The sequence below is a fragment of the Dasypus novemcinctus genome, chromosome 17, assembly GCF_030445035.2.
Source record: "Dasypus novemcinctus isolate mDasNov1 chromosome 17, mDasNov1.1.hap2, whole genome shotgun sequence".
In the NCBI taxonomy this organism is placed as follows: domain Eukaryota; kingdom Metazoa; phylum Chordata; class Mammalia; order Cingulata; family Dasypodidae; genus Dasypus; species Dasypus novemcinctus.
Genome location: NC_080689.1, coordinates 37,061,681 through 37,089,002, shown reverse-complemented (window position 1 = coordinate 37,089,002; position 27,322 = coordinate 37,061,681). Strand labels below are relative to the sequence as shown.

Below are 27,322 nucleotides of genomic sequence, written 5' to 3'. Positions count from 1 at the left end.
CTCTGCCTTCACAGAATGAAGACAGACAAGGGTTAAAAAAAAAAAAAAAAGTAATTAAATTTATAGTATCCCAGATGGTGATACTATATATTGTGGGGAAGAAAAATTCAGTTGGTTGGGGAAAAAGGAATGATGGGGAGGGGGAGTTATTTTAAAGTGGGTAATCAGAGAAAACTATTCTGAGGAATATGATGTCTGCAGGAAGAACTTTCCAGGTGAAGGGAACAGGAAAAATAAAGGCCCTGAGGCAGAACCTTGTCTTGTGTATATGAGGAACAGCAAGGAGGCTAGTACGGCTAAATGAGCAAAGAGGAGAGTTAAAGAACCTAAGGACAGAGAGAGGCAGCAGAGAGGCAGGCCATGCAGGGCCTTGAAGGCCTTTTTCTCTGAGGGAGAGTGGGGGGAGGCTTTGGGATTTTGAACAGGGGAAGGAATGAATTGTTATTCTTTATATCCTAGCTCCTGCCAGTATCTCTCTACTCTCCACTTCCCACCTTTATCAACACAAGAATCTGTCTACTGCTAGCTCATGCCCCTTGCAGCTCCTGCCACTAGCAAGGCCTGCTGCTAGCAACTATGATTCTGTCCATTTCCTATCTCCCACAGCTATCACTTCCTGACTTTGTCTCTTTCCTAATTCCTGCCACTATCCATTCCTGACTGTAAACTTTCTAACCCTACCACTCTCAATCACCAACACTATCTGCTTCTTACTTCCTGCTACTATCTTCCTGTCTACTTCTTATTCCTGCTACTACCAACCTTGACCCTAATTCCTAACTTCTACCACTATAAATCCTCTCGACTCTCCACTCCATCTGATGACTTCTGCTTACTATGGCCTCCACTGCCTTGTGTCTCCTGCCACTGCTTTCTCCACTGTCACTCAGCTTCTGGCCATCCTGCCCTAAGAGTCCCTCTCTATCTCACTTATGTTCAGTGAATACCAGATTCAGAATCTTGGATGTTGGTTGGATCCTCTCCAGTCTAACACACCCTGGAGAAGAGCGCTTATAGCAAGCTGGCCACCTGCTAGACCACTAACAGCCAAAGAGAGCTGCCTCAGAGTCAGGCACAGAACAGGACAGAGCTAGTGAGCTAGTGTGGTCACAGAACACCCTGCATGACAGTCTCCAGTCATCCTGTTTAGAAATAACTGTGGGTACTGCAGGCACTTACACTGTCAAGCCAAGAACAGTGCAAACAGGCCTAGGGGTCTCTTACTTCCAAAGCAGCTGTTCTTATCATGCCTTTACAATCTGAATTGTGTCCAGGTCTCCTTCCACCCACACCCCAGAAATATTACCCTACTGAGTCTGAAAATCTACTCTGAGAGTTTCATTCCTGTGTAATAAGACAATGCCCATTCTAGGATCCTAACTGAAAATGCAGCCCCCTCAGCAACAACAACAAAAAGTCCACAAAGATTCATATACTCAGTCCCTAATACATCTGAAATATTAACTCTTAATTTACAGCAAAAAGCAAAATGAGAACACTGATTACCCAAATGGAAAAGGAAACAAAATTGGCAAAAGTCTGCAGCCCCCTGAGGTAGAGGTAATAAGGCAAATTCTGCTGCCTTGATTGTCCCACCAACAGTCTATACTAGTTGACCATTCCATGTTGCCAAGTTCATCCGTCAATAACCACCTATTGATACCCTCTCATGTTCCAGCATTAGGACTGCAAAATTCTTGGGTTAGTGGGGGAGGTAGACCTGGAAACAAAAAGAGCTATGAAAGGAGGGATCATTTAATTATGTCAGGGGTCATTTTCGCAGAGAAGGTACCGTTTGATGTGTACCTTAAAGACTAAATGAAATAAGTAGGGAAACATTAATAAGGATAAAAATGAGAAAGGGATTCTATACAGAGAAGACAAGTGTATTCCAGTTGGAAAGCCCTGTCCTCCTTGAGGGGTGGAGGGGTGTGGGAAGGTCTTGGAGGGGCAGCAGAGGTGAGGCTGTTCTCACAAGTAAGCCCAAGAGGTGTCAGCAGCAGCCAACTAGCCAAGTGCTGGGCAGGCTTAGACATCAGGGAGGCCTGGCTCCAGGCAGGAAGCTGGCCCCAGATCCTCAGGGAACTGTGCATTTGGCAGGATCCCAAGACTAGGGCCCAGGAACTAGAAGATAAACTTCAGAGAGGGTCAGGGGCCAGCAAAGAGTCCTGGTCCTGGGACTGGAACCCCAAATCAAAGCAGGACCTGCAACCAGGGGCCCATGATCCTGAGCCCAGAGACTTGCCTGTGTGAACAGCCTTCAGTTTCCCCTGAGCAAGGACAGGACCAAGACTAGCGTCTGGAAGGAGCTATAGCTGGAGGTTGAAGGCCGCAGGGATGGGAACCAGATAGGGACTATAATCTGCTCTGCCCCCAAGTCATGCCAGCACTGGACCAAGCTCTCCTTGGCCGTTGTTCCCAGTACCCCTGGTCTCTCTTGCAGCTGTTTCTACCTCGGCAATCAGCCAGGACACATAGATAATACCAGTGCTCTCTTATCCTCCCTCTATCTCCCTAGAGGCATGACGTCCCCAAGGCTATTGTCACAGGAAAGAAACTGGTCTAGGACTGAAAAAGGATTAGGCAGTAAGAAAATAATGGCCACCACCTACAAGTCCCCTGGGTGTGCATCCATCTGGCATAAGGAACTGACCCTCCTCACTGGGCTAAGCTCCTCAAAGGTAGGGGCCAAGCTTTACAGGCTCTAATCAGCTTTATATTCTAATGCCAAAGTCTGACAAATATAGACAGTCAGTGAGTTGAGTGAGTCAGTGAGTGAGTAAGATAATTTGCTTTTCCAGACCAAGGTTTGGCCAACTATCACCAACATCTCCACTCCAGCATTTATCCAGTGTCATGTTCATGGGACCCTAACCACGCCCACACCCACTTTACTCGCTTTCTCTCATCTCTCTCTACCTCTGTCTCTCATACTTAGGAAATTCTAAGTTAGGAAAAACACAAAAAACTGGGTAGCATTCAAAATGAAAGTGGAAAAAGACAAGCGAGGGAAGGACATAAGAAAGAAACAAATGTTCTTTGCCTCCAAAAGTTCTCAAGGTCTTTCCCAGGAGGACATTTCCTCCCCAGTCATATCCCTTGCCTCCCTTCCCCAGAAATCCAGTCCTACGAAACTCCAGCACTTTTCCTCAGCAGCCATGCTCTCACCTACTGCCGGATTTTTGCATGTGCTCTCTCTCTGCCTGGAATGCCCTTTCTTCCCACTTCACTCACCTCAACCTCCTCTCCTTTACCTGGTTCACTCCTCCTCAATCTTGAGGACTCCTCTTAAATGTTACCTCCAACTGGAAACATTAGATTCCCCCAAAACTCCATCAGGTCTGTCCTCAAGGTAGGGACAGCCTCTTAGTCATCACTGCATCTCAGTGCCAAGCTGGAGCCGGGGGCAGAGTATGTTCTCGATGAACATTTATTATCATGCACATAAAACATTAAGCAATTCAAAGCTTGGTGCCTGCTGGGGAGAACTGAGGACCTTGTTTACACAGCCTGAGCTTCACACACATCTCTGCTTGCAAGGTCGTGTTTGCTTGCTTTGGACAGAGGAGTCCAATTTGCCTTGAGAGGATATTCATTCTGCTTGCCAGGTAGAAGATGGCTAATGCCACACAGCAGCTCTTAGCAGTGTAACCGGCCTGAGCTTCATGGAAACCTATCTTGCTAGGCTTGATCAATCAAAGACAAGGCATCTGAAACCCTGAGTATTTCCTCCTGGAGTAGAGCGCAAAAGCTGATGTCAGTGCTGTACCTGCTGTCTTATGAAGCAAGTAGTCACTTTACCCTGCTAGGTGGAAAAAGGGAGAGGAGGAAAAGGAGGACAAAGAGAGGAAGGGAAAGGGCAGAAGGAGAAAAAACACTAATGAATGTATGACAAGTACAAGGAGTTTTAGTCAACCTTGAAAGCATAATAGGTTGCATGTGAGAAAAACACCATGGCATAGCTTCTTTGAATTCAGGTCTTAGTGGGAGTAAATGAAATGGAGAATTAAAGGAAAAGCAAGATGGAGCAAAATGGGAGGGTTCCTCAGAACCTAGAATTATACTATTTTTGAGGGAAGGCTTCATCCTATGAATCAACTATAGAAAAGAAATAAGCAAAAAGCCTTTCTCCCCTTTTTTTATTCAGGGATATTTCTTCCACCAAGCTGCAGACCCTGCCTAGCTATGGACTGGAGTCCATTCAGACGCTAATTGCCACATCATCCTATTCTCTTAAAAAATTGCCATCAAGAGAAAAATTTACCAACCTCCTGGAAGCCACGTTGACTTACCCCAGTCACTGCTGTGCTTTTAGAAACTTGCCAGCAAAAGAGTAAGTAAAAAACAAAAGGTAAAACCTTCCAAGCTGTGTCAGAAACTCAGATTTCAAAATAGCCAACTGGTCAATGGCTCCCTGCCTTCTAGGCCATGGGGATACACAAGAAAATGAAACACCCTGTTACGTCCTGGAAACTGCTGCCAAATTGTCGACTGACTCTGCAGCAGAAGACCTCTGTTGCCACTTCTGGACTAAGGAATTTTAGCAATTGCAAAATGGAGTACAAAACTGGTACCTCAAAGATCAATTAGTTCTAATCCTTATCAGCAGTGTCATTTTAATGAAGTGAGGGGAGTAGGCTCAGGAGGGTAAAATTGACCCAATGTCTTAATCTCTAATAAGAAATGGACACAAATACTGCAAAAGTTTTTTTATTTTTTTAAGCTATTTCTCTCCCAGTAGAAGAGCATCTTCCATTTCAAAATAGGATCCCAGCTCCCAAAGGACTATTTTTGTTTGGGAAGAGAAAGGTCATAAGCTCCTGCCTGGTTTGTCTCCAGAGAAAGACGTCTTACTGATTCACTTCAATCCAGAATGAAATGGCACAGTGGCAGGGCTTCATTCTTTCCTTACAGCAGTGTTTTACAGACTTTTTTTGACTGAGATGCATAGTAAGAAGTACCTTTTTTACATTGCAACCCAATACACATGTAACATATGTAAATGAAACAAAACAAAGTGATACTTAACTCATAGGTAATACACTCTGATGTTTTCTTGTCTATTTTACCCTATTCTATATCATATTTGTTTTTTATGCCTATCTTAATCCTCTTTCTTTTTTAGATTTATTTTTCTTTCTCTCCCCTTCCCCCCGCCCCAGTTGTCTGCTTTCTGTGTCCATTCGTTGTGTGTTGTTCTGTGACGGCTCCTATCCTTATCAGCAGCACCCAGAATCTGTGTTTCTTTTTGTTGCGTCATCTTCTTGCGTCAGCTCTCGGTGTGTGTGGCGCCATTCCTGGGCAGGCTGCACTTTCTTTTGCGCTGGGTGGCTCTCCTTACAGGGCACACACTCCTTGCCTGAGGGGCTCCCTTACGCAGGGGACACCCCTGCGTGGCACAGCACTCCTTGCGCGCATCAGCACTGCCCATGGGCCAGCTGCACACAGGTCAAGGAGGCCTGGGGTTTGAACCACGGACCTCCCATGTGGTAGGCAGACGCCCTATCCATTGGGCCAAGTCTGCTACCCTTAATCCTCTCTTGTTTTCATGACCTACTAATGGGCTACCAGTCAGTAGAGGAAAAACACTGCCCTAAAGGGTTATTATTCATTCTAAAAGAAATTCTCAATCCCTGTTGATTCTATTAGACAAGGCACCAAGAGAATGACACTGGAATTCTGCTTTGTTTGGAATCAACCTACTTATAATTAATTATCTACCATGTATTGCACACCTATTTTGTGCCTTGTATCAGTATGTGTAGCTCTACCTGAAGGTTTCTGAGCTGCTGAAAAAATACTCACTGTGATGGGAGAGCTATGCATCATTAAGCCCTAAAACTGAGCTTCAGGGAATGCTAACTGGGCACTCACCATGTTCCGAACACTGTGCTAAAACCTGAAGATATCAAGTGAGTGAGAACTCACACCAACACTCTGGAGTCCTGGACAGCTTTGGGGTGGAGTGGGGGGAGGCAACAAGAAAACCATTATTTAAGTACAATACAGAGAATGTTAGCGTGTAGCTGAGGACACAGTGCTGTGGGAGCACAGAGGAGGAGCTTCTAAATATAGGGTTTACAGAAGGGTTCCTGAGGGAGGTGACTTAGGCTGAGTCTTCAAGAACAGGTAGGAGTTGGTAGAGGACTGTGGGGAAAAGCATTCTAAGAAGATAAAATGGCTTATGTGAAGGAACAAAGGTGAGAAACAGTAGGATGGCATTAGTTCAGGAAAACTGGAACAAGAATACTTACGGGTACATGGAAAAAGAGGAGTCAAGAGGGGAAGCAGGGAGAGGTGGACTATAGAGTCAGGCCAAGGAGTTTAGAGAATGGGCAGCCACTGAAGAATTTAAAGGAAGATTACTATAGCAGTTTAATATAATTGATGAATTCCAAAGGAAATATTGGATTACATTTGTAATCTGATCTGTACCTGGGCATGATTGAGTTATCATTAGGACATGGAGTCCCTATCCAGTCCCCATCCCTTGGTGGACAGAGCTGAAGTTTTGATGCACAGATTTCTGATGTTAGAATTTGATGCTGAAGACAAAGGAAGTCAGCACCCAGAGGAAAGAGAAGCCAGCCCCAGGAAGGAAGGAACCTTGAAGCCAGAGTAAAGCAAGCCCCAGAAACATAGGAACCCAGGAAGCCTGAACCCTTGCAGACGTCGGCAGCCATCTTGCTCCAAATAGACTTTGGTGAGGGAAGTAACTTATGCTTTATGTCCTGGTATCTGTAATCTCCTACTCCAAATAAATACCCTTTATAAAAACTAACCAATTTCTGGTATTTTGCATCAGCACCCCTTTGGCTGAATAATACAATTACTCAGATTTTCTTGTATAAAATATCATTCTGGAAGCAGGATAGAGGATGGATTAGAGGTGAGCAAAGCTGGTGATAGAATAATTAGGAGACTGGTAGAGATGCTGGTTTATGGTACTACTAATTCTGGATGCCTCTGCTTTCATGGCAAAGAGGTCACATCCCTTCTGAAATTACTGGCATGTAAAAAGTTTAGTTTAGGGGCTTTTTATTCCAAAAGATGAAAGGGACTGCCTCTAGGTAGAAAAAAAGGCAGGGAGAGGGAATTATGTCATTGTGGGCCTGTTCAGAGCAACAAAGATATGTAGTCACATGGAGGGTATCTTGATTTTAATTACAAACATTAACTAATTCCCTATGTATCCCCAAAGCTCAAAGCCTTGGGTGCTTGTAAGGATGGACAGCCTGAAGCTGGGCCGGTGGAATATCTGTGTAAATTCTGAGTCACCCCTCTGCCCTGAAACTGCTGGGCCCAAATAAAGCACACAGCTGCCTGGGCAGATGGACCCAAAGGCCTCCTTGGTATCTGTGATTAAAATTTCAGCAAAGATAGGGTATTTTCTGAAGGTCAATAACACATTTCTGGTTACATATAGATTTGCTCACACTCAATAAATATCTCTACATGTCAGATTCAGAGCCAGCATCAAACACACACATGCATACACACACATACACTGTGCTATTTCATCCAAGTTTGAGGATTTACACTCCTGACCTAAAATAAAAGCAGATTAAATTTTGAAAGTGAGTCCGGTAGGTCAAATAATCCTGATATATTCTCCACCTTCCTGCTTTTGTAGAAAGTTACTCCTACAAAGAATTATCTCATTAATATTGGAGAATAATATATTAAAATGTCCAATTTGAGGGAAACGGATGTGGCTCAAGCAATTGGGCTCCCGTCTACCATATAGGAGGCCCAAGTTTGGATGCCCAAGGCCTCCTGGTAAAGGCAAGCAGGCCCATGTGGCAAGCTGGCCCATGCAGAGTGCTGGCCTGCGCAAAGTACTGCCCCACACAGGAGTGCTTCCCTGCGCAGGAGTGCTGGTCCATGCAGGCAGCTAGCTTAGCAAGGTCCAAAAAGAGAGACAGAGGATAGGTGATAAGAGGTGCACCAGATCGGAGAGCTGAAGTGGCACAAGAGAATGATTGCCTCTCCCCCACTCCAGAAGGTCCCAGGATCGGTTTCTGGAGCCACCTAATGAGAATACAAGCAGACACAGAAGAACATACAGTGAATGGACACAGAAAGCAGACAATGGGGGGGGGGGGGGCCGGGGGGAAAGGGGCTGGGAAAAATAAATAAAATAAATCTTAAAAAAAAAAATGTCCAGTTTGAATTGCCTCATTTCTCCTTCCTCCCTAGTAAATGTTGAGGGTTTCAGAGTCTGCTCTCCTTTCCTTTGAACCTCCCTTTGTTTCATCTTTGGAATGTACGTACAGGAGTTCTTTTATTATCTTGACATTTCCCTCTATTCCATGGGATAATCTGCTTAGAGGAATAGAGAAATAGCACCCACACATATTTTTTCACATAAGAAAAAAAAAGCCTAAAATTCACAATCATAATGATAGGGTCAGAATTTCCAAATCCTCACCAAAGAGCCTGCCAGTTAAAATTCAAAGCCATGAATTCAGAATGGTTATTTTAGAATCAAGGCCAATGGACAGGAGAGTAGTGAGGAGCAAACTTGCTATACTGTAAAGGTAGCTTTTAATGAGCATTGAAAAAACTCTATGATTCAATATGACAAATTTCAGTTTTTTCATCCTTAGAGCCTACACAAAACACTTAGCATTCAGAAGCATTTTATCTAAGCTGGAAGCATTGTAATGACAATTCAGAAGCCTTTACTCTCTCCCCAGGAAGCATTTCAGTTAGGACAATGGTACAGAGCAGGATGCCGTTGTAATAGGTAAAGAATTTGGATGAACAAAGCATAAATAGACATGATCAGGTTTAGTTTAAAGACTAAAAGCTAACTGCTTTTTTTCCCACCTCTTCTCTTTTAGGCAGAATTTTTCATTTTCCATTTTTGAAAACTTTTCCAAACAATGTGAAAGCACAGCAAGGAAACTAAATAATGAAACATTGTAAGTATTTGCATGCAAAGAAACTCAGGAAGCCGTATCTTGTTCTGTGTATACCTTATTATTATCAGTGCCAATGATTTTCTTTTGATAAGAGAAAAAATCTTGGTTGGGGGAATGTTTGCAAAGTATTTTTTAATAGTTTGAAAATGGGAATTTTTCTTTGCAAATGTCATCCAGTCAATCAGGTATCTCCTTCAACGGGTAAACAAAAACTCTTAAAAATGTATCTCAGTGTTTATTCTGCAATTAGATTTAAACTTGCCTCAAAAATTAAAATTTATTTCCCAGCATTATGATGTCACTAAGGGCCAGTCTAAATGATAGCTTTATTTGCAGAAATTTTCACTAGTTAACATTCCACGAAGACTACTGAATTAATTTATTGCAGATACAGCTTCCAGAAGACCTAAGCTATCTTGACCACTATGCGCCTGAGTTTAAAATTATTCTGGTGCTATTACTAACAAACACTGGATAGGAGCTACAATTCTATTCTATGGACTGACTTTTATTATTTTTCCTGCCATAAAAGCTGACTGCCTTGGCATTTCTACTTACCACCAAATGTGAAAAAGGATGCCTCAAAATATAATCCCCAGTGTCCCCTTGCCACACTTACCAAGATTTAGAAAACTTTTATTCACCCCTATGTGTCCTTCAGGCAATCATTGCACTACTAAGATACTCTGCCAATCTCTATTCCCTCTTCTACATCTTTTTTTTCCTCTTCTCTTTTTCCTTTCTAACTCCAAGTTAAATAGAGGTAGCAGGGTGGTGTAGTAGAAGAACTGAGCTCTCTGGTTCCTCAGAACTGAAGTGGAATCCTTGGCACTAACATTCCTGTAACACTGAATATCCCTGTACAACAGCATATCCTTTCTGTGACTTTTTCCTCTTCTGTAAGGAACAGCAGAAATATCATTTGGCTTTCAGAACTGTGAGGGCTAGGGGAGTTATGAAAGAAGGTGAACCCCTAGGATAGACAGTAATATGCTCTGTCTCCTTTTCCTTTCATTTTGGTCAATACCATCTGTCCCCCAGTGTTCCTTTCCCTCATCTTTTCCACTCTTTCAACTACATGGTCTTAGTTTCATCAACAGAAAACCATTTCTCGGTACATTTAGTGGTGGCATCAAGTGGTGGTATGGGAGAAGAGGGCTTTGGCCCACTCTTAGTAATCCTCATTGTCCTCTGCCCCACACCTTCCCAAATGAGCCTGAGCTTGCTATGCTAACACTGCTTTAAGTGTGCTAATCTCCAACAGCATCTCCAAACTACCTGAAATTAATATATACTCTAAGTAAAAAGAGCATGCCTGTTAGGAAACATTTTTTATGATAAATCTCCTACCTCCCACTTGCCATCAGATTGCTATTCTTGAGTTCCCCTAAGCCTTACCTACTCTCCCCAGTCCTCACTGCTATCTCTGGCCTCATTGTCCTCCTGAAATTCCCATCTTTCTCCTTTCTTTCTTCATTGTGCCAAGGCAGCAGTGCTCCAGCTTCTCCTTCCATTAATTCAACATTGCTAAGCCCATGCAATTCCATTCACACTCTCCATCATAGCCTACGTTGCTAAAGACAGCTCCAAGCTGGGTTCTGTCGATATCATGATGCTGCCCTCAGGAATCATTCCAGGACATAAATGTAAGTAGTAAGAAGTGGGTATTTGGTCTGAAGACAGATTGCTAAGGAGAAAAATTGCTAGACAAATGCCCAATAGGACAAAAAAAGAAAGGGTAAAGTCCTGGGAGGGGGTTGTTGATTTGAATTTATTCAGAAATCATGGCAGAGCTTTCAGAAGTTTTAAATAAATGTAACAGCTGAACTAGTTCTGATAAGGAAAAAGAAGGAAAATGAAATTGAGGCTGCAATAATTGGGAAGTTTTCACCTGATTTAATAAAGGCTATTATTTTGCATTAAGAGTCATCCAGGGAACTTGCTTAAAAAACAGATTCCTGAGTTCTGTCCTTAGAGATTTTGATTCAGGGTTTAAATCTGCCTTTTAATAAGCACTCTGAGCAATTCTGCTGGAATGGTCCAAGGATCATGTTTTGAAAAGCAATGAGAGATAGTGAAGGAGAGGAAAGGCTGGATAGGAAGGCCTAGTACTGCCACCTCTTCCCCACTCCTCCCAGGGACCTTGGGCCAGTCACATATCTCCTTTAATTTTGGTTTTCTTACCAATAAAATTAGTGGTTCAATGAGTTAGACTTTAAAGAACTTTTCTGATCCTAAGAAATAAATGACCTATTGATTTAGTTTCCTAGGGCTGCCATAAAAAACTACCACTAATTTGGTGGCTTAAAACAACAGAAATTTATTCCCTGCCAGTTCTGGAGGCCAGAAGTCTAAAATCAAGGTGTCAGCAAGGTTGGTTCCTTCTGGAGGGTCTGAGAGAAAATCAGTTCCATGCTTCTCTCCTAGCTTGTGATGGTTCCAGCAGTCCTTGGTGTTCCCTAGCTTGTAGACACATCGCTCCAATCTCTGCCTTCATCTTCATTGGCTTCCCTATGTCTGTGTGTTCTTCTCTTCTGTTTCTTATAAGAACACTGGTCACTGGATTTACAGCCAACCCTAATCTAGTATGATCTCATCTCAAGATCCTTACCTCAATCATATCTATAAAACCCCTTATTCCAAATCAGGTAGACATATCTTTCGGGGAATACAACTCAGCCCATTATACCTATTTTCTTTAATAGTTCTTTATAACCATCTTAACTTTTTAAAGATAGAAAATATGTAATTATATTAATATCCATGGGATAAGAACAAACGAATGTGCTACTTATAAAGATACTTAAGAATAAGACTGATAAGGTTCTTATACAATTTCAGCACATAGGAACAGCCCTTTCCAAGTTCCAGATTGGTCTCTAAAATATTCTACAGTCTTTTTGGAGTTCCAGATCATAGATTTCATTCTTTCTTTTTTTAATCTGTATTCTTACACTTCAGTAATTTTATTGGTCAAGTATATTACATCATTCACTAAATATATTAGGTTCACTTCCTAATATAGAACATGAGGAGGTAAGTTTTAAGAGCCGAAGAAAATACTCTTTTAATGTGTGAAGAACCCTAAGGTGAAATACATATCTGTAATGTTCTTGACAGGAAAATTATGCCCATTTCTCCAGCTTTGAAGATTGGGTTAGCAGACTGTAGGCAAGAGAAAATGTGTTGAGTTTACATGCATCATGCTGAATCCTTTGTTTCTCCTTTCAAGACCTCTCAGAGCCAGGGGCATCCTTATCACCTGGCTTAAATTTATTCATTCCACATTTCCTGAATGGACACAGGGAGCCAAAAACTGTGAGAAGCACTGGGATTTCAGAAATGAATAAAGCCCAGTCCCCTACCTTCAAGAAGCTAATAGACTATTCAAGAAGAGAGACAATAGACTATTAAAGAAGTCATCACATAATTTAAGTACAGGTTGATAACTGCAGTAGTACTAAGTGCAACCCTGGTCCAGAAGAGGGGTTCTAAAGGAGTAGAATCAAGAAAAACTTCACAGTGGAGTTTGTCTTTAAGGATGAGTAATTTACCACAGATCTGAGGGAGGAAGGACATTCAAAGCAGAATAAACAGCACATATAAAGGTAAAACTGTAGAGCTTATTCAGAGAGCCCAAGTCATTTGAAGTGACTAAAGGGAAGGTTGCACAGGCAATGTGCAAGCGATAGCAGTAAGAATCCCTAATATTTATCAATGACTTAATATGTGTCAGGAATTATTCTAAACAGTCCACACCTATCTATGCATTTAATCCTCACCACAAACTTACAGGGGAAGTATGATTATTACCCTATTTGGCAAATGCAGAACTCAAGGTACAGAGATGCTGAGTAACCATCCCAGGTTTATACAGCCTGCAGGCAGATGAGCCAGGACTGGAACCCAGTCTGGTTCCCAGATACCAGTCATAATTGTATAGCTCTCCTTCTTCTTAGAGACTAGGTAGGCACAGGCTAGACCAAGGAAGACCCAAGAGGTCATCAAAAGGAGTCTGGATTTTTATCCCACAACCAATGAGAACCTAGGAAAGATTTGAGTTGGTTAAGTAAAACTAACATACTTGTGCTTAGGAAAGGTCATTCTAAAAAGAATATACAGAATGAACTGAAGAGAGCTAAGAATGGAGGAAGGATGGTAGGAAGAAAATTAATGGAATAGACTTTTAGGAGAAGATGGAAAACTTAACTCAGAAAAGAGCAGTAGGGTTAGGAGGGTAAGGGAGTGGCAGGGAACAGACTTTTCCTTCACTAGGGATGGGGTCCCTCTTCAATCCACCCTGTCCTGCCTCATACCTCTCATAAATAACTATTTTCACTATTTCTTCCCATTGTCTCTTACTATGGAGCTTCTTCCTCTGCTCCTAGGTTTCTAGTAATCTATCCATGGTTTCTATTTCTCAAGTGGACTGTTTGATTACCCAGAGTCTTAAATGCAAGCAAGTCTACCAGTAGCTGATGATTTTCAACAATGCTTGTCTTATAATTCCATTTGTGTTCCACTATAGACAAACAGCTTGATAGCAGTTTGGTTGGCAACTAAATGAGATGAATAGCTAAGAAAATCCCTAGAAAGAATTCTTTTGGATTTAGCAAGCATATATTGTGTCTCTAAATTTGTTTTCCAAAGAAAATCCTCCTCTGTAAACAGCTTCATTAAGTCTTTGTATCAATGTGTAAAATCTATTTTTAAGAGTCTAAATGAGTTTTTGTTTCCTTTTTAAGGAACTCCTATATCAATTTAGTCCTCAGATAATTTAACAAATAAATTTAAGGCTGAGGCTATTGTGGCTTTGTTTCCTTTTCTTAAGTCTTTAAAAAAAAAGAGCACTAAGAATGCTTCTTGAATTTTTTTAATAGAATCATAGAAAATATCTTAAATTTACCTTGAACCAAAATATTATTCTTACAGTTATTCTGTCATCTTTGGTGAGAGTGAGCTGAGTGGCTGGGATTATGACTATGGTTTCTGCTCACCTAAGACTCTCCAATGTGCTCCTGAACCAGATGCTTTTAATCCCTGTGAAGATATTATGGGCTATGATTTCCTTAGGGTCCTCATTTGGCTGATTAATATCCTAGCCATCATGGGAAACATGACTGTCCTATTTGTTCTCCTGACCAGTCGTCATAAACTGACAGTGCCCCGTTTTCTCATGTGCAATCTCTCCTTTGCGGATTTTTGCATGGGGCTCTATCTACTGCTCATTGCCTCAGTTGATTCTCAAACCAAAGGCCAGTACCATAATTATGCCATAGATTGGCAAACAGGGAGTGGGTGTAGTGCCGCTGGCTTTTTCACCGTATTTGCAAGTGAACTTTCTGTCTACACCCTCACAGTCATCACAGTAGAAAGATGGCACACCATCACTTATGCTATTCAGCTTGACCAAAAGCTGCGATTAAGACACGCCATTCCAATTATGCTTGGAGGGTGGTTCTTTTCTACTCTAATTGCTGTGTTGCCCCTTGTGGGTGTCAGCAATTACATGAAGGTCAGCATTTGCCTCCCCATGGATGTGGAAACCACTCTCTCACAAGTCTACATACTAACCATCCTGATATTCAATGTGGTGGCCTTCATCATCATTTGTGCTTGCTACATTAAAATTTATTTTTCAGTTCAAAATCCAGACCTGATGGCTACCAACAAAGACACAAAGATTGCTAAGAAAATGGCAATCCTCATCTTCACTGATTTCACCTGCATGGCACCTATCTCTTTTTTTGCCATCTCAGCTGCCTTCAAAGTGCCCCTTATCACAATAACGAACTCTAAAGTTTTACTGGTTCTTTTTTATCCTGTCAATTCTTGTGCCAATCCATTTCTGTACGCAATTTTCACAAAGGCATTCCGAAGGGATTTCTTTCTGTTTTTGAGCAAATTTGGCTGCTGTAAACATCGGGCTGAGCATTACAGAAGGAAGGATTTTTCAGCTTATAATTCCAACTGCAAGAACTTCACTGGATCAATCAAGCCTTCCCAGTCCACTTTGAAGTTGTCCACATTCCACTGTCAATATACAGCTGTCCTAGACAAGACTTGCAGCAAAGAGTGTTAACTGTTATCACTAATTGTATTATTGTACCATACCAGTAATTTTAACATAAAGAATTGGTTTTAGGAAATTATATATTCTTAGGCACACTGAGTAAAAAGGGACCTCTGTCTAGCTCTAATTGTGGTCCATGGATTGATGTCTGAAAATTGTCAAAAAAATACATAAGTTGAAAGTATATGAAACTTTTATAACACATTTGACAGAATTTTGTCTGTTGAACCTAATTTAAAAATTCAAGTGGAATTTTTCATGCATGATTTCTCATTTTTGTTGTATATTTATTGCACTTTACAAAATTAGTCCAGAACAGAGAGGAAAATCTTTTTAAAAACCTAGTCCTTCTCAGATAATTTAAGAAACATACTCTACAGATGCACCATCCAATCTGGTAGTCACTAGCTACATATAACTAAATTTAATCAAAATAAAAGTTTAAATGTAGTCTCTGTTGTAGAAGTCACATTTCGAATGCTTCACATATGATTAGCAGTTACTGTTTTTGGACAGTGCATATGCAGAATGTTTTCATCATCACCACAGAAAGTGCTATTGTATAGCGCTATTTTAAAGCCTTTAATATATCCCCTGTCTAGATTATATTTATTTAAAGTATAAGGTAAGGTGAGCATCTAAAAGTATACTTTAACCTATTATTTGCTTAGTTCAGTGTTTAACCTCTAAAGAGCAATGGAACACTAAATTGTAGATTGTAAGCTCTTTGTGGGTAGGGACCATGATGTCTCAGTCAGTTTTGTTTCCCTGCCTCATAGTTCAGGACCTTGACAATGGTATGCAACAAATGGTACTGAATTCAATTGCAGTTAATGAAATCCATAAGAAAAAAAAGAGTGCTTTCTTTCTTGGTTTCCATCTATTTAAATTTAAAATATATATTTAAAAATACTCTAACTTTCATCATTTTTATCCTTTGGGAGGTATAGGAAAACATACGATATTTGATAGAAGGTGGTTTATTAGAATTTACACTTAATGAACAATGACATGGTGTTAATGTTTTTTGTATGCTGCTTTGAATTTTTTTAATAATGTATTGAAAGTTCATTATATGCCAAATATCTCAGTAAATACTGTAACAATGCAGTTAATCTTCACAAAACTCTGTAATGTAGAAATATTCACATTTTATAGAAAAGGAAAACCTTTTATAATTTGCCCAAGTTCTCAAAATTAATAAAACATTCAACTAATAGGATTCAAACTCAAGATTCTATGATTTAGGACCCCAGCCTCTTCATAACTGTGTTTTACTGCCTCCCATATTGGTAAAACATAGTATCCACAGTTTTGTGTTAAAAGTTCCTTAAGTTTTCCCCATTATGAACATTTCCAAAGTTACAAAAAGGTTTAAAGAATTGTGTAGTGAACACCCATATACTCACCACTTAGATCCAACAATTTTACTATATTGACTTTATTATATATCTAACCATCTATTCATTATTTATCTCTATCCATCTGTAGCATTTTGATGTAGTTATGAATTCCAAAAATAGATACTGGACTATGTTGGTAATCTGGTTTATTACTGGGCATGATTGAGTTATGATTAGGGCTTTGATTGGGCCACGTTGTTAGGGCGTTGAGTCCCCGCCCCTTGGTGGGTGGGGACTCACAGAAAAAAAGGCATGGCAAAGGACAGAGTTGGAGTTTTTGATGTAAGGGTTTTTGATGTTAGAGTTTGATGCTGAAGCCTTAAGCTGGAATCCCAGGGAGTAAGCTCACAGAGGAAAGAGAAACAAGCCCCAGGAAGAGAGAAACCCTGAGCCCAGGAAGAAATAGATTCTGAGAACCCTGAACCTAGAGAGAAGCAAGTCCCTGGAAGGAAGGAATCCAGGAAGCCCGAACCCTTAGCAGACATCAGTAGCCATCTTGCTCCAACACATGAAATTAGACTTTGGTGAGGGAAGTAGCTTATGCTTATGGTCTGGTATCTATAAGTTCCTACCCCAAATAAATACCCTATATAAAAACCAACCAATTTCTGGTATTTTGCATCAGCCCCACTTTGACTGACTAATACAGAATTTGGTACCGAGGAGTGGGGAAGTGCTTTTGCAATTACCGAAATGCTCGAACAGTTTTATTAATGGGTAAGGGGTATTTTTTGGAGGAATTTTGAGATGCTTGATGGAAAAGACCTAGATTGCTTTTAAGAAACTGTTGATAGCAATATGGACGCTAAAGAGACTTTGTATGATGCCTTTAGAAGTAAATGATGAAACTATTATTGGAAACTGGAGGAAAGGCAATCCATGTTTTAAAGTTGCAGAGAACTTAGCAAGATTAACTCCTGGTGTTTTATGGAAGGAGGAATTTGAAATTGGCAAGCCTGGGCATTCAGCTGAAGAAATTTCAAAAGTAAACCTGTAGAATGCGGCTTGGCTTCTGCCTGCAGCTTATAGAGGACTGAACTGTCAGGCACAAAGAAAACAGAAACTAATTCTGGAAATTCCAAACCTGTGTAAATCAAGCTCCCAGAGGAAAGTGCCCCAATAGAGGAACTTAATTAAACTTGGCACTTGTAAATCAGGATTGAAGATGCAGTTATCTCAGAAAGACTTGTGGAAAGTCTTGCTGGCTGATGGCTTGCACCCCTGCTTCCTGCATGCTAAACCAACAGACGTTTTGAGAGACCTATATGAACAAAACCACTGCCAGCTTGGACTAAAAGGGACGTGGAAAGGAGAGACTGAAGGAGAAACAGCTCTAAGAGGAAAACCATGGAAGCAGAGATCTGGCATTAGAACATCACCTTGGACCAAGAGAGGAACCCCACTCATGTATAAAGAGAGGGTGAGTTTGCCTCAGCAGTTGAAGAGGGTGGATGTTCCTGTCGGATGTTCTGGGAGAATTTTGCTGCCCCAGGGTAGAGAGAGGGTGGAGCACATTCCCCAAGGTTTAGGGCAGTTAAGGTCAGCACCCCACAGGTCTGAGAGGGGTGGAACTGTCCCCTATGAATTAGGGAAGGCCAGGTGGTCAACTCATTGCTCTGAGAGGGTTGAGCCTGTATGCCAAAGGTTAGGGAAGACCAGGTGTCAACTCATTGTTCTGAGTGGGTTGAGCCTGTTTGCCCAGAGTTAGGGGGAATGTTATCTTCACATCACTATACTAGGGGATTTAAGACTCTAACCCAAAGATTGGGTAAGGTGTGGCAATCACCCCAACACTCTTGGAGGGTGAGGTCTGGAGCTTGGTCGACACCCAGATGCTTGATGAGGGTGGGACCAAGAAAATAGCGCTTGGGCAAGCATGTGGAAAGAGTGGGTTCCCACAAGGCACCAAGAAGAAGAAACCATCATCTTAAGAATGACTGTCAAACTGAAATCGAATGGAGGATGCCCTGCAGGTTTACTGAACTGTAGAGGACCCACGACTCATGTTTCCCTCCTAATTTCTCCTTATTGTAATGAAAATGTTTATCCTTTGTCCATTTGCGTATTGGAAACACGTAAATTGTTTTGTAAGTTTCAGAGGTCTATAGCAGAGGAGATTTTGCCCAAGACAAACTATTTCTTTAAATTGATTGTGGTATGACTTAGTACTTGCAATATTACTGATTTAAGATTTATTTGAGTATTGTAATGTCTTTTTGGAATTCAGAGGGTAGAGTGTGGCATTTTGATATAGTTATGAATTCCAAAAATGGATATTGGACTATGTTGGTAATCTGGTCTATTACTGGGCATGATTGAGTTACAATTAAGGATTTGATGAGCCACATCAACCATTGAGTCCCCACCCCTTAGTAGGTGGGGACTCACAGATAAAAGCCATGGCAAAGGACAGAGTTGGAGCTTTTGATGCAAGGGTTTTTGATGTTGGAGTTTGATGCTGAAGCCTTAAGCTGGAGCCCCAAGAAGTAAGCTCTCAGAGGAAAGAGAAACAAGCCCCAGAAAGAGAGAAACCCTGAGCCCAGGAAGAAGCAGGCCTTGGGAACCTGAACCTAGATAGAAGCAAGACCCTGGAAGGGAGGAACCCAGGAAGCCTGAACCCTCACAACTGTCGGCAGCCATCTTGCTCCAACACATGAAAATAGACATTGGTGAGGGAAGTAACTTATGCTTATGGCCTGGTATCTGTAAGCTCCTACCCCAAATAAATACCCTATATAAAAACCAACCAATTTCTGGTATTTTTCATTAGCACCCCTTTGGTTCTAATTATTTTCCCCATAGAATAGCTTTTTCTATTCTAATAACTCATATAAATGGAATCATTCCATTTATATATATATATTATTCACTGTGTGTATAAAGAGCCAAAACTGACATTGTATGTCCTCCCATGGCCCACTGGGTGGACTGGGAGAGAATATGAACTATAATATGGGCCATTGACTATGTGGGGCAAAAGTTCCCAGAGATGTGTTCACCAAGTGCAGTAGATGTCCCATGATGATGGAGGGGTTGTTATGGGAGGAGTGTAGTGAGGGGAGTGGGGGGGGGGTGTAGGGGGACCTCATGTTTTTTTAATTTAACATTTAAAAAAATTAAGACATAAAAAAATAAAGAGCCATAACTAGATTCTCTACATATCCAGTCTGCTTTTAATCCTTATGCCATTGTGCAAACTACTCAAAATAGATGAGATTATAAATTTTACAAAATCTCTCCTCTGAATTTCCAACGTTTCTACTCCATAACCAGTTACTTGTCATTATTCAGATGCGGTCAGTCTTCTCCCTCATAAGCTAGTGTTCAAGAATTTCCCTAAGATACAACAGAATTATAATTAACTAAATTGCTGTATAAATACAAAATAAACTTTTTCATTCTAAATCCCAGAACCAAAACTAACAAAAAAGCAAGTCAAAGGAAACAGAAGATCTATTCTCAGAGAAATTAAAGTATGTACTCTTGAGCCCAAAGTGCTGATGTATATATATGAAAATATCTTTCATGACCTTTAGCACAAATACTGATCTTTATTTTCTATATTTTAGCTTTCTACGTTTTTATAGGAGTCATTTTATTGACCGCTCTCATTCTCATTCCAGTACCCTTTGACCCACCAGTTTTCCCTTTGAATTGTCCTCCACATCAGTTCTGAAGCTATTTTCCCCCAAAACCCTAGACTACTCTCATATCTCCCTAATTTTTCTCCATGTCCAATAGTTTCCATGTTCACATGCTCATGCCCATCACTACTGATTAATGTTCCTAAAATCCCATTTCACCTCATTATATACCTGCACAAAAGTCCTGAGTAGCTCTTCGATACCTATAAACCTAAGTTTTAGCTCCAAGCCTAACATTCAAAGAGCTCCAGAACCCATCCTCAAATCTGCTCATTTTATCTCCTGTTTTTCTACGTGAAACAAACTGTTCCACTAACTTTTCCCCACCCATGCTCTAGGCATCTCTATACTTGTGCCTATGCCGTTCTTACCACCTGGAACACCTACCCTACTATCATCCTTCCTGCATCCTTTAAGGCCCCAGCTACAGGTTGACTTTCTTTAGCAAGCCCTTCCTAACCACTATAGGCAATCCTCTAGTCCTTTTGGGAAATAAAGTTGGGCATAAATAATAAATATGTAATTTCTACTGGTCTCTTTGGACTCCTTTAGCATTTATCATCTGTATCACTCATTTGTCTTTTACCCTACACAGCTGGATATTAGTAATTATCTCTATGTGTACATCTCACTTCACTTAACTATATTATAAATGTATTTAGTGATAGCTGCATCTCTTAATATTTTGATTCTCCCACTGTATCTATTCTAGTGTCTTACATATAATAGATGTTTAATGATTTTTTTTTTTTAGCTGATACACTTGTGTAACTGAAATATAAGAGTCTTTGTTAAGAAGTATTACCCTTAGGAAGCATATGTGGCTCAAGCAATTGGGCTCCCATCTACCATATAAGAGGTCCAGGGTTCAGTTCCCAGGGCCTCCTGGTGAAGTCAGCTGGCCCATGCAGAGAGCTGGCCTGCACAGGAGTGCTGGCACAGCAAGATGATGCAACAAAAAAAGAGACAGAGGAGAGACAATAGGAGATGCAGTAGGACCAGGGAGCTGAGATGGCACAAAAGATTGAACACCTGTCTCCCACTCTGGAAGGTTCCAGGATCGGTTCCCAGTGCCTCCTAAAGAGAAGGCAAGCAGACACAGAAGAACACACAGCAACTGGACACAGAAAAGAGCAAACGCAAAACAATGGGGGGGGGGGGGAGGTGGAGAATAAATAAATCCTTAAAAAGAAAAAGAAAAAGAAGCATTACCTTTACGCGGTGGCCCCATAGACAGTATTTGTATTCATATTCTGTATAATCATACATAACACATCAAATGCTTAAGAAATTTATATTTTGATTTTGTATTTTTCTTTTACCATGTTTAATAGTGTCACTTGTAGGTTATAAAGTGACTAAAAAAGGTTAATCTAGAGTAACTCATATAAACTTACAAAATATTTTTAATGTCATTGATTTTGTCTTCTACTCATAATATCTGCTCTAAAGATCCTGGTTTTAGGCTCCTCAAAAATGCATTAAGTCCACATGTAAATCAGGAATCTGTCACAAAAGTTTCAATATATGTGTTCATAATTAGAAATATATTCTTCAAAATGTGCAATATTTTTATTAAAAATACTTTCTTTTTTCCTAAGTTACTACCATGGGCTTTCTGCTTATAATTTAGCTTTTTAAAAATGTGATTTATAAATCACAAAGTTAGCTTGGATATAAAGAAGAATATATTTACATGAAAAACAGCATATTAAACTCCTAATATGAGTCATAATAAAATCCCCTACTAAATTCTCCTCCTCAACACCCCAATTAACTGTTGCTATCCACTCAAGTTAGTTTTCCTACACAATTTAAACTACTAAAAATGAGTGACTCAGAACTGGAGTCTTGGTGTCTTATGAAGTCTGAGCTGTACAGATTATTATTTACATATAACACTGACCTAGGTGTTCTGCACATGGAATAAAATAGGTAAAGGAGGTATCCCAGGCAAGGTCAGGTGATCATTCCCTGAGAGACTAAAGCTCAGCAAGATCCTGGCCTGCAGGGAGAGATGGAAAACATGAAAGAAAGCACTGTAGTGTGTGAAGCTGAGAAGACTTTGAGAAATTCTCAAAGTGTACTGGCATAGGAATTAGAAATTTAATATTTTTCACAAATGTTATTTAACACTGGGCAAACAGGAACCTCAAGGAGAAAGCTTTGCCCTCACTATAAAAGGATGTGGGATAACACCTGCCAAGTTCTTTTCTTTATAGAACTTAGAAACCTACCTTTTTTTTGTCATAAAATGCAGCAAGGAAAGTTTTGCTTGGTCATGAAGAGGTTCCTAAGAGTAAAAGTAGCATGATATCAAAGCCAGGTCTCTAGACAGCTTCTCAAGAATTAGGATTTCTTTCTAGCATTATTAGATACTGATGAAAGGACACCAAGATCAAAGTAATTTGGGAATCTTAGTTCTCTCTTCAGTCAACACCAAAATTAGCATCGTTTAGCATACAAGGACAATTATTGGGCTATGTTTTAAGTCTACCTTTGATTATTTTTTAGAAAAAAATTAAGAGAATAAAGGGATTGTTTTGTATTTTTAAAAGATCAGAGGCATGAGGGCATGCAGAGACACAAGTCGGACAACCATGACTTTTCACAATCATAAACTGTTCAAAATAAAAGGGACCAATATAATAGTTTTTATAATGCCATAAAAATACACTGAATTAAAGTGAGCAGATTTTAATATTCAAAATGGAAGGAAGAAAGGAATTTCAGAAACAGCTATTACTGCCTCTCCCAGGCACTTGAATCAAACCATTAAAATTCATTTCCTAAGTGAGTGCACCCAGGTCAACAAATTCAGCCCTTAGTTGACAATAACATTTGCCTACAACAAATATGCAGAGTGACCAAAAAGAAGAAGAGAAGAAAGTACACTCCTCAGCTCTAAAGGGGATATATTTCAGGGACAAACACTAAGTCTCAAATGAGACTGCCTGGCCAAAGCATAGGTTTCCTGAAAAGAACATCTCTTCTTGATTTTTGTTTCAGAAGACCTAAACTCAATAAAAGGATACTGTTAGGGAAAAAGGAAAATGGACTGTGCCTTTGAAGGAGAAAAAGTTTTCAGAGGGATTTTCCATTTCAAGTAAAAGAGAAAAAAGTAGGAACTTTTTTCCCTGGATTAGGAAGAGAACAGAAGGCTGACATTTCAAGATGTAGAACAGAACCTAACCCACTCCCTCACAATTCCCCAAGAAGGAGCAGGATTTGAAAAGGAATGCCTTTGTCACAAAAGCCCATGGAGGTGGGCTTTAGGGATCCTAGCTTCAGCAAAGAATTCCAAGTTAATCAAAAACAATATAGGATCAGCATAGCCATCTGCCTCCAAGGGACCATCCAGGCTTTCACAATCAGCATTATCATCAGTAACCAGCATAGACTGAAAACACAGATAACCCTTCCTGAATATCTTGCTACTTAGAAGACTCTCCACCACCTTTCTTCTCTCCTTTGAGGAGAGATGGGAGGAACACCAAACCCCAATCTAATAACTGATAATACTGACTTAACATTGAAGGAAAAGTGAAGTCTGATTTAAATTTTACTTCAAGAAGAAAGAAATGTAACATTTCTCCATGCTCCATCATACCCAATGCATCTATATTTTGTAATGGTGTAGATGAGGGTAAAAAACGCTATAACAATAAACAAAAGAAAGATAAAAATGTACATTGGTATCCACATCTCAATTATATTTATTAAATTCTATACAGTGAACTAAAAATTTGAGCAGCTCTCTATTGGACTATATTTAAAATAAAAATAAGTTTCACAGCATGTAATATAGTCCCACTGATGTGATGTGTTGATATACTGAGCTCATAAGATTTACCACTCTGCATCACCGATGGCTTTTGCAAATACATAGTCTCTCCCTCCAAAACACATAACACCATCTTTCAAATAGAATTTCCACTTGTTCTTGCTTCGATGAATCTGAAAAGAGAACAATGGTCTAACTGATTAATTTTACAAGTTAAAGGATCATTTGTGATATCACATGGGATTATTCATTCCCTAAGTGTAAGTTCTTTAAAAGATCATCTAAAGATAGATTGTTCATTCACTCAACAAATATTTGAGCACCTATGTGTCAGATAATGTTTTAGGTACTGGAGACATATCAGTTTAAAATATATATATTACATATACTACACATACACACATATATAAATGATGTATGTATATAAAGCAGATAAAATAGGTGCCTTTGAAGAGTTTACACTTTTATAAGGAGTGGGAAGGCAAATGAGTAAATTATATAGAATACTAAAGGTGCTATGAAAAAAACAGACTAGGAAAAAAGAAGGGTCAAAAATACAGAAGTGGCCTTGCAATTTTATATTGGATAGTCAGTGTGTGCCTGAATTATGAGGAGACGTTTGAGCAAAGACTTGAAAAAAATGAGGGATAAGGCCAGGTAGATATTGACTCAATAACATCCAGGCAAATAGAAAAGAAGCTCAAAGGTCCTAGGGAGGAGCAAGCATGGATTGTTCAAGAACAAGGAAAACAATATATCTGCAAAGAAATAAACAGGGACAGATGTTGTTACTATTATCTTAAATAAAGTGGTGTTTCATTACAAAGAAGAAAGTCACAATACAGGCATACCGGAGAGATATTGTGTATTCAGTTCTAGACCACCACAGTAAAGCAAATATCACCGTACTGTGAGTTGCATATGTTTTTTGGTTTCCCAGTACATATAAAAGTTATGTTTATACTATACTGTGGTCTATTAAGCATGCAACAGCATTATATCTAAAAAAGACAGTATACATACCTTATTTTAAAAATACTTTACTAGCCCTCGATCTTAGTGCTTGCATTTATGAACCTTATTCCTGTTATAATGAAACTAAGCCTAATTATTTTAATGCCTAAGAGTCACCTACTGAAAACCTCCTTGTTATCCAAGTGTGGCCTCTCTCTAAGCCAAACTCTGCAAATAAACTCACTACTTTCTCCCTGAGTGAGATATGACTCCCAGGGATAAGCGTCCTTGGCACAGAGAGATTATTATCAAGTGTTTAATCAGCTATGCATCTGGAGAAAGACCTTAATCCAAATGGGGGAAAATTAAATAAAATTGTTTTGATGGCTGAGAAATTTCTAAGTCAATCGGAAGGTCATGCTAGAGGTTATGCTTATACAGATCTCAGCCAAACTTCACAAACTACCACAGTAAACAAAGCCTCAAACAAAAGTGCTCCTGAGGGCCCTAGGGAAGGCCAGACACCATAGGCAAGCCACATGGCCACATGAAATGAACACCACCCCTCAGTGGGCTCTGTCTGGGAATATAGGAAAAGCTATTTCCCCAATATAACATACTTATACTCACTTATAAATCCCCTAATTATGATTTGTCTACTTCTTCTATTTGAACCTATAATTTTCAATTTACCTGTTAAGCATATTTCTCAGGACTTAAAGACTTTGGATTTTTCTATGCCAGTGGAACCCTGAAACCCAGCAGATACATGGCCAAGTCCCACTCTCCATTTCTTCAGGCCTGCCCTGGACAACTAACAAAAAATGATGATGGACCAACCCCATGCCCAAAGCAGGCAGTATCTTCAACTGCAAGGAGAACAATGCCAATCCTGTGCCCCATAATAGTTACGTCACTTCTCAGCCTGAAGCAGAGTGGACATCATCCTAAATCCCCCAAGATTGAGGAATGAACAAAAATAAGGGGAAAGTGTAACTGCTGATTAAAGGAGATTATTGAACTTATTATCTTGTGTTAATTGAGCAACATAACATTGATCTAAAAAATTAATTTTAAATAAATTTTAAAATACTTTATTGCTAAAAAATACTAACCATCATCTGAGCTTACAGCAAGTCAATCTTTTTGCTGACAGAAGACCTTACTTCAAGTTGATGGCTGCTGAAACATCAGGGTTGTGGTTGCTAAAGGTTGATGTGGCTCTGGTAATTTCTTAAAATAATGCAACAATGAAGTTTGCCATATCAACTCACTCTTCCTTTCATGGGATATTTCTCTGAGCATGTATGCTGTTCGACAGAAGTTCTACTGTGGGTTAAATGCTTTCAAAATTGGAGTCAATCCTCTCAAACCCTGCTGCTGCCTTTATCAATTAATTTTATATAATACTCTAAATTATTTGTTTTCATTTCAATAATACAGCATTTTCGGGACTTGGAGTTGTCCTGGGTGGTGCTCCAGGGACAACTGCCGGACATTGTATGTCCTCCCATGGCCCACTGGATGGAACGTAGGAGAGTGTGGGCTATGGTGTGGACCACAGGCCATGGGGTGCAGCAATGCCCAGAGACGTACTCACCAGATGCAATGGATGTGTCATGATGATGGGGGAGAGTGTTATTGTGGGGGGAGTGGTGGGGTGGGGGCGGTGGGGGTGAATGGGGACCTCATATTTTTTTAATGTAATATTTTTTTAAAAATGAATAAATTGAGTAGGAAAAAAAACTCAATAATAAGAAAAAAATAATACAGCATTTTCACCAGGAGTAGGTACCACCTCAAGAAAACCATATTCTTTGCTCATCATAAAAAGAAACTCCTCATCTATTCAAGTTGTCTCATGAGATTGCAGCAATTCAGTCATCTTCAGGCTCCATTTCTAACTCTAGTTCTCTTGCTATTTCTACCACATCTGCAGTCACTTCTGCCACTGAAATCTTAAACTCCTCAAAGTTATACATGAGGGTTGGTATCAACTTCTTCCAAATTCCCATTAATGTTAATATTTTTACTTCCTACATGTAAACAGATGTGCTGTCATCCAGGCTTTGATGTTCTGTTTATAGAAAATGGGCAGAGTAGATTTAATGTAATATGTAAAGGTCCCAGGATTTCTGGAATGGTAAATAAGCATTGGTTTCAACTGAAAGTCACCAACTGCAGTAGCCTCTAACAAGAGAGTCAGCCTGTCCTCGGAAGCTTTGAAGCGAGGCATTGACTTCTCCTCTCTAGCTATGAAAAGTAGCATCTTCTTCCAAAAGAAGGCTGTTTTGTCTAGATGGAAAATCTATGGTTTAGTATAGCCACTTTTATCAATTATCTTACCTAGATTTTCTGGATAACTTGCTCCAGCTACTATATCAGCACTTGCTACTTCATCTTGCACTTTGATGCTATGGAAAAGGCATCTTTTCTTAAACCTCATGAACCAACCTCTGCTAGTTTCAAACTTTTCTTCTACAGTTTCCTTACTTCTCTCTCAGCCTTCATAAAACTGAAGAGAGTTAGGGTCTTGC

The 27,322-nt window shown here is 40.0% G+C and overlaps 2 protein-coding genes across 3 annotated transcripts in view; one reads left to right on the top strand and one right to left on the bottom strand.

Moving 5' to 3' along the window:
* LHCGR (luteinizing hormone/choriogonadotropin receptor) overlaps positions 1 to 27,322 on the top strand; it is a 121,495-nt gene that overhangs the window by 57,882 nt on the left and 36,291 nt on the right. The window contains exons 5-7 of one of the 2 annotated variants that reach the window (XM_004458765.3): positions 4,148 to 4,333; positions 8,847 to 8,927; positions 13,860 to 19,145. In XM_004458765.3, the coding sequence (XP_004458822.3) occupies positions 4,148 to 4,333; positions 8,847 to 8,927; positions 13,860 to 15,009 (1,417 nt within the window). In that variant the 3' untranslated portion in view covers positions 15,010 to 19,145. Of the gene's footprint in view, positions 1 to 4,147; positions 4,334 to 8,846; positions 8,928 to 13,859; positions 19,146 to 27,322 lie in introns of those variants that run through there. The other variant, XM_071208808.1, reaches the window with a different exon arrangement.
* STON1 (stonin 1) overlaps positions 23,736 to 27,322 on the bottom strand; it is a 136,391-nt gene continuing 132,804 nt past the window's right edge. The window contains exon 11 of the mRNA XM_071208809.1: positions 23,736 to 24,004. Within this exon, the coding sequence (XP_071064910.1) occupies positions 23,897 to 24,004 (108 nt within the window). The 3' untranslated portion in view covers positions 23,736 to 23,896. The remainder of the gene's footprint in view (positions 24,005 to 27,322) is intronic.